The following is a 16,937-nucleotide window of genomic DNA, read 5'->3' as shown; positions in this document are numbered from 1 at the left end:
TTTTGAAATGGATAGTGAGAGGGTCCGGCATTCCATTTTTTTTTAACAGTCACCTTATAGAGGTTTACAAAATCGTGAGGGGCATGGATAGGATAAATAGACAAAGTCTTTTCCCTGGGGTCGGGGAGTCCAGAACTAGAGGGCATAGGTTTAGGTTGAGAGGGGAAAGATATAAAAGAGACCTAAGGGGCAACTTTTTCACGCAGAGGGTGGTACGTGTATGGAATGATCTGCCAGAGGATGTAGTGGAGGCTGGTACAATTGCAACATTTAAGAGGCATTTGGATGGGTATATGAATAGGAAGTGTTTGGAAGGATATGGGCCGTGTGCTGGCAGGTGGGACTAGATTGGGTTGGGATATCTGGTCGGCATGGACGGGTTGGACCGAAGGGTCTGTTTCCAGGCTGTACATCACTCTATGTGTGTAGGCATCCTTGCCATTTCCCACTTCACGCCTCCTCTTCTCACCTTGAGGAAGTCTTTCACTGGTTGCTGCCTCCAAAGACTGTGGCCCTAGCACTTGTGTACATGATGGAAAACACACCAGATTCCACAATGTCAAGGCAATCTTAAATGTTCCAATGCCTTTTTATGAACTGGACGTTCAAAGTAACATTGCACATGTATTCCTGAGAACAATGATTAAATAAGTGTCAATCAATTATTCTGTCATCCCATTTTAATTAATTTATTTATTGAAATTTACAGAATCTTTCGTACAAATACATACAGCACAGGAATAATCCATTCCCATTGGTCAATGTGAACATATGTTCCAGGTCCATTCATATTTTAATTATCTCCTACTAGCTTATCTCTATATTTCTATTGCATTTTCATTTGTCTATTCGGGAAGGCCTTCCCTTAAGTGTTTCAGTGCTGTTGATTTTAACCATCCATATGGTTTTGGGTTTCACATTTTAATCATGTTGTATGAAGAAGAATCTCTTCAATTGTTTATTTGATCTCTCGGTAGCTATCTCATGTTTAGGCACCTCTGCTTATTGACCCACAGTTTTTCCATATTCATCCTAATGAATCAATTCTTAATTTTAATGTCAGATAACATATTTTGTCTTGGTCTTCTCTTAAACCATAGAACCGCAGTCTGCTCTGCTCAATCTTTCCTTGGAGTTGCATTCACTCGGTGCTGCTAACATCACAGCAAATCATCTCCAGTTCTGTTGTATCCATTTCCAGGCTGGAGACCAGAATATGCATATTATCTCAAATATTGTTTCACTAACATTCAATATAAAGTTAACATTAGCTGACTGCTTTTGTATTCTTTTCCTCTATTTATGAAGCCCAATAATTTGTGATTAATAGAGTCTTTTCAATTTGTTATGTTACTTTTAGTGTTTTATGTATTTGCATTCCTTGATTTCTTTGTTCCTCCAACCAACTTATTTCTTTCATTTTCCATGAAATAACTTGCTCTTTGTTCTTCTTGCCAAAAGGTGCCTTTCCCCACTCCACTCTGCATCAGAGTTAGTTGCTGCTCATCCACATTTTGGTAAACTCTTTTGCCTTCACATAAATTATTGTAGGCCTCCACAGTATTAACCTGCATCCTAAATTTGATATCACTTACAAATTTTAACACTGCACCTCCGAGGTCTAAACCTAGACCATTTATGCCAATGATAAATAACAATGTCCTCGCAAGGAACTCTGTGGAATGCCACTTTCTTGCGTTCTGAGAAGCATCACTTAACCCTTATGTTTCCCGAGAGCAACCTCCCAACCCATTGGGTGGTCTGGCCTCTGAGTGTTGTTACAAATCTTTTATGCAACATTGTGTTTGCTAAAAATCATTTTTTTCAAAACCTGTGCTGTGTTACGTAACTGGTATTTTACCCAGGAAGTTTGCTTCTTGATTGAATTAAATAAACTGTGCGGAAAGTAATCCTGAATGAGAATACAACATTCAAAAACGTTTTTACTAGACATTTCATGCTTTGAAGGTTAATCATGAAAACAACATTCAGAACACTGCCAGTTGCATTTATCATCAATTTTCCAGGGAACATGCCAATTTGTTCCCCGGATTTTAAACATGAAATGTTTCTTCAAACCACTCAAGAAAGAAAATGTGAGAGCATTTATCAAACTCAGGTCATTGTCTGAGGACATCTTATTCTTCCCTTGGTAAGTGATGGTGTGGGACCCCTCCACAACATTCCAGCATCTTCCTCAACGCTCTTCCTGAGAAGTTGATCTTTCCTCGCTGCTTTGATGATGTTGTATATTCATAGCTTTTGAGCTGTGAATAATAGTCAGAGAATTTATTATAGAGAATGGAGATTGGCATGCCGTTCAAAATAATCCCAAAAGCAATGCAGCCAAAAGCAAAAATCCTTCCAAACACTGTTTCTGGGTAGACATCTCCGTAGCCGACTGTGGAAATGCTAACCTGTAGGCAAATAAAGTCATTATTCAGTAGGTATCTTGACAAAACAATTTAAAAGCAATTTTTTAAGCAAAGTATTAACTGCAATTCAAATGGGTGTTCAGAAAAGGAGGGCATTGAAGTCATAGAGATGTACAGCATGGAAACAAACCCATCCAACCTGTCTATGCTGGCCAGCTATCCCAACCCAATCTAGTCCTACCTGCCAGCACCCGGCCCATATCCCTCCAAACACTTCCTATTCATATACCCATCCAAATGCCTCTTAAATGTTGCAAATGTACCAGCCTCCACCACATCCTGTGGCAGCTCATTCCATACACGTACCACTCTGTGTGAAAAAGTTGCCCCTTAGGTCTCTTTTATATCTTTCCCCTCTCACCCTAAACCTATGCCTTCTAGTTCTGGACTCCCCGACCCCAGGGAAAAGACTTTGTCTATTTATCCTATCCATGCCCCTCATAATTTTGTAAACCTCTATAAGGTCACTCTTCAACCTCCAATGCTCCAGGGAAAACATCCCCAGCGTGTTCAGCCTCTCCCTGTAGCTAAAATCCTCCAACCCTGGTAACATCCTTGTAAATCTTTCCTGAACCCTTTCAAGTTTCACAACATCTTTCCGATAGGAAGGAGACCAGAATTTCATGCAATATTCCAGCAGTGGCCTAACCAATGTGCTGTACAGCCGCAACATGACCTCCCAACTCCTGTACTCAATAGTCTGACCAATAAAGGAAAGCATACCAAACGCCTTCTTCACTATCCTATCTACCTGCGACTACACTTTCAAGGAGCTATGAACCTACACTCCAAGGTTTCTCTGTCGAGCAACACTCCCTAGGACCTTATCATTAAGTGTATAAGTCCTGCTAAGATTTGCTTTCCCAAAATGCAGCACCTCGCATTTATCAGAATTAACTCCATCTGCCACTTCTCAGCCCATTGGCCCATCTGTCCAGATCCTGTTGTAATCTGAAGTAACCCTCTTCGCTATCCACTACACCTCCAATTTTGGTGTCATCTGCAAACTTACTAACTGTACCTCTTATGCTCAAAATGACAAAAAGTAGAGGACCTAGCACTGATCTTTGTGGCACTCCACTGGTCACAGGCCTCCAGTTTGAAAAACAACCCTCCACCACCACACTCTGTCTTCTACCTTTGAGCCAGTTCTGTACCCAAATGGCTAGTTCTCCCTGTATTCCATGAGTCCTAACCTTGCTAATCAGTCTCCCATGGGGAACCTTGTCAAACCCCTTACTGAAGTCCATATAGATCACATCTACTGCTCTGCCCTCATCAATCTTCTTTGTTACTTCTTCAAAAACCTCAATCAAGTTTGTGAGACATGATTTCCCACGCACAAAGCCATGTTGACTATCCATAATCTGTCCTTGCCTTTCCAAATACATGTACATCCTGTCCCTCAGGATTCCCTCCAACAACTTTCCACCACTGAGGTCAGGCTCACCGGTCTATAGTTCCCTGGCTTTCCTTGCCGCCCTTCTTAAACAGTGGCACCACGTTTGCCAACCTCCAGTCGTCCGGCATCTCACCTGTGACTATTGATGATACGAATATCTCAGCAAGAGGCCCAGCAATCACTTCTCTAGCTTCCCACAGAGTTCTCGGGTACACCTGATCAGGTCCTGTGGATTTATCCACATTTAACTGTTTCAAGACATCCAGCACTTGCTCCCCTATAATATGGACATTTTGCAAGATGTCACCATCTATTTCCCTACAGTCTATATCTTCCATATCATTTTCCACAGTAAATACTGATGCAAAATATTCATTTAGTATCTCCCCATTTTCTGGTGCTCCACACAAAGGCCGCCTTGCTGATCTTTGAGGGGCCCTATTCTCTCCCTAGTTACTCTTTTGTCCTTAATATTTTTGTAAAAACCCTTTGGATACTGCTTAATTCTATTTGCCAAAGCTATCTCATGTCCCCGTTTTGCCCTCCTGATTTCCCTCTTAAGTATACTCCTACTTCCTTTATACTCTTCGAAGGATTCACTCGATCTATCCTGTCTCGACCTGATATATGCTTCCTTCTTTATCATAACCCATCCCTCAATTTCTTTAGTCATCCAGCATTCCCTATACCTACCAGCCTTCCCTTTCATCCTAACAGGAATATACTTTCTCTGGATTCTTGTTATCTCATTCCTGAAGGCTTCCCATTTTCCAGCCGTCCCTTTACCTGTGAACATCTGCCTCCAATCAGCGTTCAAAAGTTCTTGCCTAATACCGTCAAAATTGGCCTTTCTCCAATTTAGAACTTCAACTTTTAGATCTGGACTATCCTTTTCCATCACTATTTTAAAACAAATAGAATTGTGGTCGCTGGCCCCAAAGTTGGAACAAAAGACTAAACACCACTGAGGGGGAAGAGAATGCAGTAGAGATAGTCAGATTGAAGCAAGTCAGAACTACTGATGGGGATGGTAGGAAAGGTTAGGGAGGTTAGGGTTAGCACTCAAATGCTAGAAGGTATTAAATGTAGTGAGGGAGGGGGTGTTGAGATAAACATTCACCGCTGAAAGAAAAATATAAAGGTCGCAATGTTGAGAAAACAGAAAAAGAATCATGTTGGATCCCACGAATGAAGAAAGGTGGCTCAGTGGTTAGCACTGCTGCCTCACAGCACCAGGGTCCCAGGTTCGATTCCAGCCTTGGGCAACTATCTGTGTGGAGTTTGCACATTCTCCCCATGTCTATGTGGGTTTCCTTCCACAGTCCAAAGATGTGCAGGTCAGGTGAATTGGCCATGCTAAACAGCCTAAAGTATTAGATGCATCAGTCAGTGGGAAATGGATCTGGATGGGTTACTCTTCGGAGGGTCGCTGTGGACTGGTTGGGCCGAAGGGCCTATTTCCACACTGTAGGGAATCTAATCTAGTGCCAGTTGATTCTAATGGATATTATGACACTTTAATAGGAGGAATTAGAGCAGTCAGTATTGCCAAGTGCGCGTCAGCACTTACCACCAATTCCAACAGAAAACACACTCAAGTCATACAGCATGGAAACAGACCCTTCAGTCCAATTTATCCACGCCAGCCAGGTTTCCTAAGCTGCACTCATCCCCATTTGCCTGTGTTTAGCCCTTTCCTCTCTAAACCTTTCCTACTTGGGTAGCTATCCAAATGTACTCGTCTCTACCACTGAATGATTATGATTATAAATTGCTTATCTATCATTAATAGTGATACATAATCAAATCAGGAGAATGTCTGACATGCAGGGAACAAATACAGATCTTGTATTAACTGTTGTAACTTTAGTCATAAGGGTCCCAACTAATCAAATGCAGAGAGTATGATGCAGTTTTATGTACAAGGTCTATCCTGTTTGCGAGAAGCTGAGATTTTAGGTTAGCAAATTGACCTGCAAATTCTACTGCAGATGATTAATGAAATTTCAGATTAATTTTCACTTTCATCTCTTGCTTTTAGAAAAAGGTATGCTGTCAATTCTTCAAAGGTGGTTTTTTCACGGATCATGAAGTTACCATGACAACCAACCAATTCATGCCTCCTTGCCTTAAATCTGGTTCTACAATTTCTTTTATGCATTTCTCAATAGTGCTTTTCCGAAATGCAATATCCTTCCATGTTTTTTAAAATACAGTAGATTGAAGCTGGACATAACCTTGTAGGTAACATACATATGAGGCCCACACAAGAGAAAAAACAGTGTATGTAAGGTGCATAAAAAGTGATTTTTTTTCACCTTAACGACTGGCTAATTAACGCATAATTCTGCAAAGATTCCCAATTGCTCCACCTTTCATTAAAAAGCAGTTTCCCACTTGAGGGTCCAACCTATTTTCCTGTCCCAGTGAGAACATGATGAAAGATCAGTGTCTTGATATCACTCGATGATATCACCAGACTACAACTAAAAGCAAGGTGCTGACAGAGACAGTGAAGTACAAACTGCCAGAGTTTCGATCTTTACTACAGTCTCTGTCCTGGGAGTGTTTGTTGGTGACAGTGTGGAAGGAGGATTATCCTATATCTATCCTTATGCTGTATCACACCCTGTGCTGGCTGTGATTGATGGGGACAGAGTAGAAAGAACTTTACTTTCACTTTAAAGAAAGAGGGAGCTTTACTCTGCACCTAATTCTGTGCTGTACCTGTCCCGGGAATGTTTGATGAGGGCAGTGTAGAAAGATTTTTATTCTGCATCCGAACCTGTGCTGTTCCTGTCCTGGGAATGTTTGTAGGGAACTGTGTGGAGGGAGTTTTAATTTCAGTTTAAAAGATTGGAGGTGCTTTACACTCTATCACTCAGAGGGTGGTGAAACTGCAGAATTCACTGCCATAGAAGGCTTTGCAGGCCAAGTCACTGAATATATTTAATAATGACATTGATAGATTTCCAGATGCTAAAGGCATGGGGGAGAAAGCAGAAGCATGGCATTGAGATAGAGGGTCAGCCATGATCAAATTGAACGGGAGAGCAGGTTCAATGGGCCAAATGGCCTCTTCTACTCCTGGTTTCCATGGTTCTATCATATAACAGGATAGAAATACGTAGATGGCCTTATTTCCCTGAAGAAAATTAAATCTCTTGACCTTTTCCTGTTTTCCACATTTGCATATTCATAACATCTTCTTCCAGCACTCTCTTTCATTGCTGATTCATCTCCGTCTCACTATAGTCATCACCTTTCAAAGACTGACATTGACAATCCTCACTACTTACTATTAATGAGGATACAATATTATAATAACAACTTCAACAGTGGGCAGTTTTGGACAAATTGACACTAAAATGATGAGCAAAAAAACTGTAAAGATGTGTTTGAGGGCCAGCCCTCGTTTATGTCAGCTGCAAGTCCACCTTATCATACCATGGGCCAAATGGGCAAAATTTATTATTTTGAAGTACAGTAGATGGAGCTTTTCTCAGTAATAAAAGCAGAAATTGCTGGAGAAACTCAGCAGCTCTGGCAGCATCTGTGGGGAGAAAGCAGAGTTGAGGTTTTGGGCCCATTGACCCTTCATCACAACTTATGTCTGTATTTGGCCCGTGAACCTAACTAGGGAGGATTGATAATGAAAACTAATGAAATTGTCTCCCAGATGCACAGACTTTAATATCATAAGAAAAAAAATTCAATAAAACAATACCTTCCACTTTAAACCCTGAAGATAGTTAATGATTAAGCAATGAAACACTTCTCTTTTAATTCTCGAATTCTTAGATTATACTCACCGCAGCCCACCACCAGGCATGAGGTATGGAGGTGAAGTTAGTGCATGGGACATCATGTTCCACAGAGAAGACCAGAGCAGAAAAGGAAAATACGCCCATGGCTATAAACAGGAAAAGACAGCCAACTTGTTGGTAACATTGCTTCAATGTGAAACCAAAGGCCCTCAGACCAGTGGAATGGCGGGCAAGTTTTAAAATCCGGAAAATTCGCATCAATCTCATGATCCTCAGCACTTGGCCAACCTTTCCCACTCTGCCTACTTTCTCAATATCCTGGTCATGTCTCCCATAGTCTTCATCCTCAAAACATTCCAAGGTGACTTGGAGGTAAAAGGGCAGGATTGCAATGAGATCAACTGCATTTAGAGCACTCCGTGCAAACTTCTCAATGTCTGGTGTGGACACTATTCTTAACAGGTATTCTGCCGTAAAGAAAATGATACAAATGGTCTCTACGTTCTCCATGTAGGTATGTCCACTCAGCTGACCAACTGCACTTATGTATTGCATCTCTTCAACTGTGTTCAAGGCCATGGCTACAATGGAGATTAATACAAACATACTGGAAGCAACAGCCATCATCTTAGCTATAACTGAAGAGAATGGCTTTTCCATTAAGTTCCAGATGACTCTTCTATGGTGACCATATTTCAAGTCTCTGAAGTGCTCCTCATCTTCTTCCACTTCGAGTTCAGCTTGCAGCTCTCGCTGGACCTTTAGTTGCTCATTCAATTCATCTTGTCTCTCTTCGAAGGAGATTCGGCAGCACCTATTGGTGTTTTTGATGCGTATACCCCAGTAGTGGATCTCCTCGAGAAAGTTTCTGGGACAGAGCTCATTTTTAATCCACAAAACGCCCGTCCTGTAGAAGTTAAAGATATGGTGGAAGATAGCAGGATCACGATCAAAGAAATATTCATTGTTTAGAACGCTGTAATCATCACACAAATCTAACTTCCTCGTGGAATCGGTGTAAGTAGCCAATTTTCCAATTCTGGTCTTAGGAAAGCGGGCCGCAGCAATATAGGCAATCTGGAAAACCTTGCCTCCAACGTTAATATTCAATTCATAATCTTTTGAAGTAGAATTTGTGCTGTGTTGGGGAATAGTTGGTAACTCATCATCAGATTCTACATCGTCATAATTAATTTCATAAATATCCGACCCAAGTTCTTGCATGGAGCTCCACGGTTTCAAGGAACATTCTTTTTCATGCGCCAAATCGTTCCCTTGGTGCTGAGATACATTTAAGCTGTCTCTTAATTTGTAATTCGCAAACAGACTCTGGCGCCTGAGCTTAAGTTTTAACATTTCTGTACTTAAGAGAACTTAACTGTCAGGGGAAAGTGGGTTGAACTGCATTGAATTGACTGAAGAGGCATGTTTGAGGAGTGCTGCTGACCCCATTAATTGTGCTGACAAAGAGGATCTAGGGCTTAGGTGGTGATTTAGATATTATCCCATTTCAGCTGCATATTTCTAGCGCCACTGACGTCTTTCATTCCTGCTCACTGCTCAATCTATTTATTTTGGCGTGTTTGGCAAGGGGCTGAGGGAAGGGAGTATAATTTAGATAGTGCATTTTCTGTGACAGAGTCAGTCTTGGAAACTCAGGTTATTCTACTGTAACTAATTAATTATATCACTAAACTATTAAAGGACACTTGATAAGACATTAAATTGACAGCAGGTATTACAATATAAAATAATTTTTAAAAAAGTAATAACGATTACAATAAATTTTAAGACTATAGAAAATAATACCTTGAAGCTATCTCCTACAGCTCAATAAGGGATACAGGATTCCCAATTTATGAATGTCTGACTTACGGATTTCCAAATCACCCAACACCAGGTTATAGTCCAACAGGTTTAATTGGAAGCACTAACTTTCGGAGCGACGCTCCTTCATCAGGTGGTTGGAGGAGCAGCGCTCTGAAAGCTAGTGCTTCCAATTAAACCTGTTGGACTATAACCTGGTGCTGTGTGATTTATAACTTTGTACACCCCAGTCCAACACCAGCATCTCCAAATCATGACTTACAGATGCTTGTGTTACAAATATGTCCTCATACAGGAGTTTAACTTTAAAGACCTGACATATGAATATTTCCTCTGCTTATGTACTCCATTGTTGCTCTCCATTGTTCTGCATTGTATTCCTACTTGTGTGAATCAACTTGAAAACTTACTCCTGAACAGAACCCATTCACCACCCAGGGACTGGCATAACAAGTGTGATTTCTTGTAAGAGCGATCACAAAAACTACACCACTCTGTACAACCCCAAGTTGAAAGGAAGTTCTAGTCAGGAAAATAAAACATTGCAATAACTGGCCTTTTCTCCTCTCAAACAATACAAAATAAAAAGTTCACTTTACCTTGCTAGACATAAGAAGAAAATCCATAGATAGACATGTTGCTGTATCTTAATCTTGGTTACTGGTTTTGTCTTGTCGGTATAACATATTGAATAAAAACCAATAGAGCTGCAGATGCTGTAAAAATAACAATTATTGGAAAAGCTCAGCAGGTCTTGCAGCATCTGTGGAGACAAATCAGTTAACGTTTCAGATCGAGTGCCCTTCCTCAGAACCCAGAGCTCTGAGGAAGGGTCACTGTAATCGAAATATTAACTCTGATTTCGCTCCACAGATATTGCCAGAACTGCTGAACTTTTCCAACAATTTCTACTTTTATCTCTACCATATTGAATGGTGCTTTATCCATGCATTATTTTTTGCAGTTTTTACAGGAAGTGGTTCCTTAGGTTCTATATTACTGGGCACTCCCATAAGTGGATCTTGTGTCCTCTATACACTGTAATGTATTTTCACTCGAGTTAGCCAAGATTTGGGTAAATGTAACAAGATCCAAGTCTTGAATAGAACACATGCCAACTGTATGAATGGAATATGTAATGAACTGCCAGGTGATCTCATTTTTAGTAGGCAGATAAATATTCATTTCATCAAACTGTAACTGAGATTTTGAGCCAATGGACAAACATATTCAACACTATCACTCCCCCAAAATGTTGCATATCAGGAGCCAAGACTAAGAGTAGTCTTCAAGTGAAATGGAATCAGTGGCTAAGGAAATCAAATGTAATCTTGCCCTCATTTTAAGCTCATACATTCTGCCATTATCGATAAGTTCTATTATAATTTCCAGTGTTTGTGTTTACATTGGGAAGTGCCTGAGTGAATTTGCCACAGCGTATGATAGCAACAGCTTTACAGAGACTGCACTATAAACACAAACATATTTATCTCAAAATACCCAGAAACAATTAGAAGGTGAGATATGTTTTAATTCCATAAAGGATTGTGAGAGAATAGGAAAAGAGTAAAATAAATGTGAAACCCCTGTAAATTGTACATAAACCATTATCTAATACAATCCAATATAATAAAACATTAAGAATGTTAGTTACATAGAACAGTACAGCACAGTACTTTGGCGCTCGATGTTGTGCCAGTCTTTTACCCTACTCTAAGATCAGACTAACCAATATACCATTCATTGTACAATTTCCATGTGCCTATCCAAGAGTCACTTAAATGTCCCTAATGTCTCTGACTCTACAACCACCACTGGCAGTGCATTCTACGCACCCAACACTCTTTGCATAAAGAATCGACTTCTGACATCTCCCCTAAACCTTCCTCCAATCTCCTTAAAATGATGCCCCCTCGTGTTAGACATTTCTGCCCTGGGAAAAAGTCTCTGGCTAACCACTCTATCTATGACTCTCATCATCTTGTACACCTCTATCAAGTCACCTCTCATCTTTCTTCACTCCAATAAGAAAAGCCCTAGCTCCCTCAACCTCTCGTCATAAGCCAAGCCCTTCAATCCAGACAGTATCCTGGTAAATCTCCTCTGCACCCTCTCTAAAGCTTCCACATCTTTCCTCTAATGAGGCAACCAGAACTGAACACAATATTCCAAGTATGGTCTAACCAGGGCTCTATAGAGCAGCAGCATAACTTCACGGCTCTTGAACTCAATCCTCCTGCTAATGAAAGCCAACACACCAGACACCTTCTTAACAACCCTATCAACTTGGATGGGAACTTTGAGGGATCTATGGACATCGACCCCAAGGTCCCTCTGTTCCTCTACACTGCCAAGAATCCCGCCTTTAACCCTGTATTCTGCATTCAGATTCAACCTTCCAAATTGAATCACTTCACACTTTTCCATCTGCCACTTCTCAGCCCTGCACTGCATCCTGTCAATGTCCCATTGCAACCTCCAACAGTCCTCCACACTATCCACGATTCTATCAACCTTCGCATCATTGGCAAACTTACTAGCCCACCCTTCCACTTCCTCATCCAAGTCATTTATAAAATCACAAGGAGCAGAGGTCCCAGAACCGATCCCTGCAGAACACCACAGGTCACTGAGCTTCAGGCTGAATACTTTCCATCTACCACCACCTCTGTCTTCTATGGGCCAGCCAATGCTGTATCAGGACAGACAGGTTTCCCTGTATTCCATGCCTCCTTAATTTCTGAATGAGCCTACCATGGGGAACCTTATTAAACGCCTTGCTAAAATCCATATACACCACATCCATTGCTCTACCTTCATCAATGTATATTGTCACATCCTCAAATAATTCAATAAGTTTTGTGAGGCATAACCTGCCCCTCTCAAAGCCATGCTGACTATCTTTAATCAAACTATGGTTTTCCAAGTAATCATAAATCCTGTCTCAGAATCCTCTCCAATACTTTGCCCACCACTAACATAAGACTGACTAGTCTGTAATTCCCAAGATTATCCCTACTCCCTTTCTTGAACAAGGGAATAACATTTGCTACCCTCCAATCATCTGGCACTACTCCAGTGGACAATGAGAATGCAAAGATCATTGCCAAAGTCACAGCAATCACTTTCCTCTTTTCCGGCAGTAACCTAGCGTATATCCCATCTGGTCCAGGGAATTTATCTATTTTTATGTTTTTCAAAATTTTCAGCACATTCTCCTTCCGAACATCAACCTCTCCTAACATATCAGTCTGTTTCATGCTGTCCTCAGAAATGTCAAGGTCCCTCTCAGTCGTGAATACTGAAGCAAAGTATTCATTAAGGACCTCTCCCACTTTCTCTGACTCCAGGCGCAAGTTCCCTCCACTATCCCTGATCGGCCCGACCCTCATTCTGGCCATCCTCTTTTTCCTCACTTAAGTGTAGAACACCTTAGGGTTTTCCTTAATCCTACCCACTAAAGCTTTTTCATGCCCCCTTCTAGCTCTCCTAAGTCCATTTTTCAGTTCCTTCCTGGCTACCTCGTAACCTTCTAAAGCCCTATCTATTCTTTGCCTCCTCAACCTTAAGTAAACTTTCTTCTTCCTGTTGACTAGATGTTCCACAACCCCTGTCACCCAAGGTTCTTTCATCCTACCATCCCCTCCTTGCCTCAGTGGGACAAATCAGTCCAGCACTATCAGCAAATGCTTCCTAAACAACCTCCACATTTCTGTCATGCATTTCCCTGAGAATATCTGTTCCCAATTTAAGTGCCCCAGTTCCTGCCTATTGGCATTGTAATTTTCTCTCCCTCAATTAAATACTTTCCCTACCGTCTGCTCCTATCCCTCTCCATGAGTATAGTGAAGGTCATGGAGTTGTGATCACTATCATTGAAATGCTCTCTCACTGAGAGATCTGACACCTGGCATGGTTTGTTGCCAAGCACAAATCCAATATGGCCTCCCCTCCAGATGGCCTATCTACATATTGCATCAGGAACCCTCTTGGACACACCTGACAAAAACTGCTCCATCCAAAATACCTGAACTAAGTAAAATCCAGGGAAGTTTAAGTCACACAACCCTGTTACTCTGCAAAATCTTCCTCCCAATCTGCTCCTCCGTGTCTCTGTCGCTATTGGAGGGCCTGTAGAAAACTCCCAATAAAGTGACTGCTCCTTTCCTGTTTCTGACTTCCACCTACACTGACTCTGTAGACAATCCCTCCTTGATGATCTCCCTTTCTTCAGCTGTGTTACTACCCCTGATTAGCAATGCCATTCCCCCCCCTCTTTTATCTCCCTCCCTATTCCTTTTAAAACATCTACATCGTGGAACATCCAACAAACATTCCTGCTCCTGTGATATCCTAGTCTCTGTAATGACCACAGCATTGTAGTTCCAAGTGGGAGAAAGTGAGGACCAAATCTGCCACCTACAAACAGACCCCACCAGGATATATTTCCCTCCCCACCCCTAACTGTGTTCCATAAAGACCATTCCCACTGTGACCCTCTTGTAGGTCCATGCCTCCCCCCCAACCCACCTTCCCCTTCCGGCACATTCCCCTGCCACCGCAAGAATTGCAAAACCTGTGCCCACACCTCCCCCCTTACCTTCATCCAAGGCCCCAAAGGAGCCTTCCATATCCATCAGAGGTTTACCTGTACTTCTAAACACCTTATCTACTGTGTCCGTTGCTCTAGATGTGGTCTCTTGGGAAGACAGGATGCTTGCTTGCAGAACGCTTCAGAGAACATCTCTGGGACATACGCACGAAGCAACCCCACTGCCCTGTGACCGAACACTTTAACTCCCCCTCCCACTTCACTAAGGAATGCAGGTCCTAAGCCTCTTCCATCGCCAAACCATTACCACCTGACGCCTGGAGGAAGAACACCTCACCTTCTGCCTTGGGACCCTCCAACCGCACAGGATTAATGTGGATTCACCATATTCCTCATTTTTCCTCCCCCTATCTTATCCCAAATCCAACCTTCCAACTCGGCACGATCCTCTTGAGCTGCCCCACCTGTCTATCTTCCTTCCCACCTATCTGCTCCACCCTCCTCTCTGATCTATGACCTTTCCCCACCCTTCAGGCACCTATCTTATTCTCAGTCCCACCCCCCTCCCATTGATCTCTCCACCCCTCTGGCTCACAAGCCTCATTCCTGATGAAAAGCTTATACCTGAAACATCAATTCTCCTGCTCCTCGGATACTGCCTGACCGGCTAGGCTTTTCCAGCACCACACTCTCATCATATTTCCAAGTACTGATCCATGCTCTGAGTTCATCACTGTTATTTCTGATCCTTCTTGCATTAAAATAAACACACTTCAACCCATCACACTGACTGCACCTTTACCCTATCAAGTGCCTATTTCTCCTCACAGACTCTCTGCACGTTGTTCACTACCTACCATCATCTGATCTGTAGGTCCGGTTTCCTCCCCCAACCTAATTTAAACCCTCCCAAAGAGCTCTAGCAAACCTTCCACCCAGGATATTGATGCCAGTTCAGATGCAACCCCTACTTCTTATACAGGTTCCACCTTCCCCAGAAGATATCTCAATGATCCACACATCTGGAGCCCTCCCTCCTACACCAGCCCTGCAGCCACGTGTTCATCTGCACACGCTCTCTGATCCTAGCCTCACTTGCACATGGTGACAATCCTGAGATTAATACTCTGCTCGTCCTGCCTTCCAGCTTCCAACCTAACTCCCTCTGTTCACTTTTCAGGTCCTCATCCCTTTTCCTCCTGATGTCATTGGCACTGATGTGTATCATGACTTCTGACTGCTCCCCCTTCCCCTTAAGAATTATATAGACTCGATCCGAGACATCCCTGACCCTGGCACCCGGGAGGCGACACACCATCTGGGAGTCTTGTTTGCGACCATACAATCTCCTGTCTCTTTCTGTCACGACTGAATCTCCTGTCATTGTTGCTTGTCGATTCTTCCCACTTCCCTTCTGAGCCACGGAGCCAGACTCAGTGCCAGAGACCTGGCTGCTGTGGCTTTCCCCGGTAGGTCATTCCGCCCTCGAGCAATATCCTAAGTGGTACACTTATTATTGAGGGGAACGGCTATGGGGTTGGGGGTAGGGGTGAGTGGATCCCACAATGTCTGCGTATTCCCTTACCCTGTCCTGCCAGTCACCTGTATCCTGTAACTTAGGTGTGAGTGACTCCCTGTAACTTCTCTCTATCACCCCCTCAATCTCCCAAATAATCCAAAGTTCATCCAGCTCCCGTTCCTTAACGTGGTCTGTGAGGACCTGGAGTTGGGTTCACTTCTCACAGGTGAACTCAGCAGAGACACCAGTGGTGACCCTTCCCTCCCACATCCCACAAGAGAAGCATGCAGCTGCCCTGGCCTCCATCCCCTATATTAAAAACAGAAACCATATGTTTAAAAACAACATTTTTAATTAAGATAAAGTTCATTTTCGGGGAAAAGATGGGACCCATATTCCTCACCGCTGCAGGGAGCCACCATCGCAGCAGCCAAACCCAGAGCCGTTGGAATTATTTCACTGTCCAGGCAGTTCTGCTGTAACACAGTAGTTCCATTCTTGTGCAATCCCGTGTTATAAGAAAATCGTGTCACAGATGCACCGTTTAAACTAATGGGGTCAGAATCACGTTATAAGCAAAACACACCTTAAAACTTCATGCTTTGATCAGACTGATTCATCAGTCACTTTATAGCGAATTTGTTTTAATGGAACATGCGTTATAGCATAATGACCTAAATTCCATCCCAGTTCATAGTCCAAAAAGAAAACAAAAATGATATCTTATATGTGGCAGGAGGTCACTGAAATGGTTGGGAAGGTCTTAGAGTTAGAGCCTGGAAATGCTAGGCCTTTGTCTTTCTCAAAAGAAACGATGGTTCTATAGAGTAAGGACCCTTGGTTCACACACAGTAAGGTCGCTATGTAAATCAGAAATAGTGAGGAATAAAGGCATCCCATTCACTGGGCCCTCAAAAGCCCCCAGCAAATGTTTAACTTGCTTCGTCAGGCCTACTACTTTGGCCAATTTTACTCATCTCTTCTAATAGTTTTTTATGAGACGCCATACCATTTTATTTGATACTGCTCCTCTGAAGAACCTCAGAAATTTACATAACATTTAAGGTACTATGTGAATGTAAGTTGTCATTGTTGTAAAGATTTTATTATGATTTCCACAAATAGCAGTCAATGGAATCTTGATCTACTTTAACCAGATGCTTACTTTATTGTTTTCAATCAGAGAAATAATTGATTGTATGTGTTTGTAATGTAGTAAACCTCAGACTATGCACCATCAAAATATTCGGATTAAGTAGTGAATAGAGGTTAAGATTGTTTATTCTCCAACTCTTTTAATGTCATAGAGAAAACCTAATATCAAAATTTTGTGTAAGAAGCACACTTTAACACTTGGACTTTGGAGCAAGATTTTTCCAAGGAAAGGTTAAAATTGTATGTTAAGGTTAAAGCTGTTTTATGGATGGTTAAGATC

At 42.1% G+C, this 16,937-nt stretch overlaps 1 protein-coding gene across 1 annotated transcript; it reads right to left on the bottom strand.

Moving 5' to 3' along the window:
• Positions 1-675: 675 nt before the first annotated feature.
• kcnv2a (potassium channel, subfamily V, member 2a) lies at positions 676-9,040 on the bottom strand. The gene is made up of 2 exons (XM_043718517.2): positions 7,650-9,040; positions 676-2,417 (listed from the first exon to the last, which is right to left on the bottom strand). The coding sequence occupies exons 1-2, from the start codon at positions 8,958-8,960 to the stop codon at positions 2,139-2,141; spliced, it is 1,590 nt and encodes a 529-aa protein (XP_043574452.1). The 5' UTR covers positions 8,961-9,040; the 3' UTR covers positions 676-2,138.
• Positions 9,041-16,937: the final 7,897 nt, after the last annotated feature.

This window comes from Chiloscyllium plagiosum, unplaced genomic scaffold, assembly GCF_037043375.1.
Source record: "Chiloscyllium plagiosum isolate Xiang-an unplaced genomic scaffold, Cpla_swu_hap1 HiC_scaffold_2, whole genome shotgun sequence".
NCBI lineage: Eukaryota > Metazoa > Chordata > Chondrichthyes > Orectolobiformes > Hemiscylliidae > Chiloscyllium > Chiloscyllium plagiosum.
The sequence above is the reverse complement of the archived record's forward strand: the minus strand, read 5'-3'. Positions and strand labels throughout refer to the sequence as shown.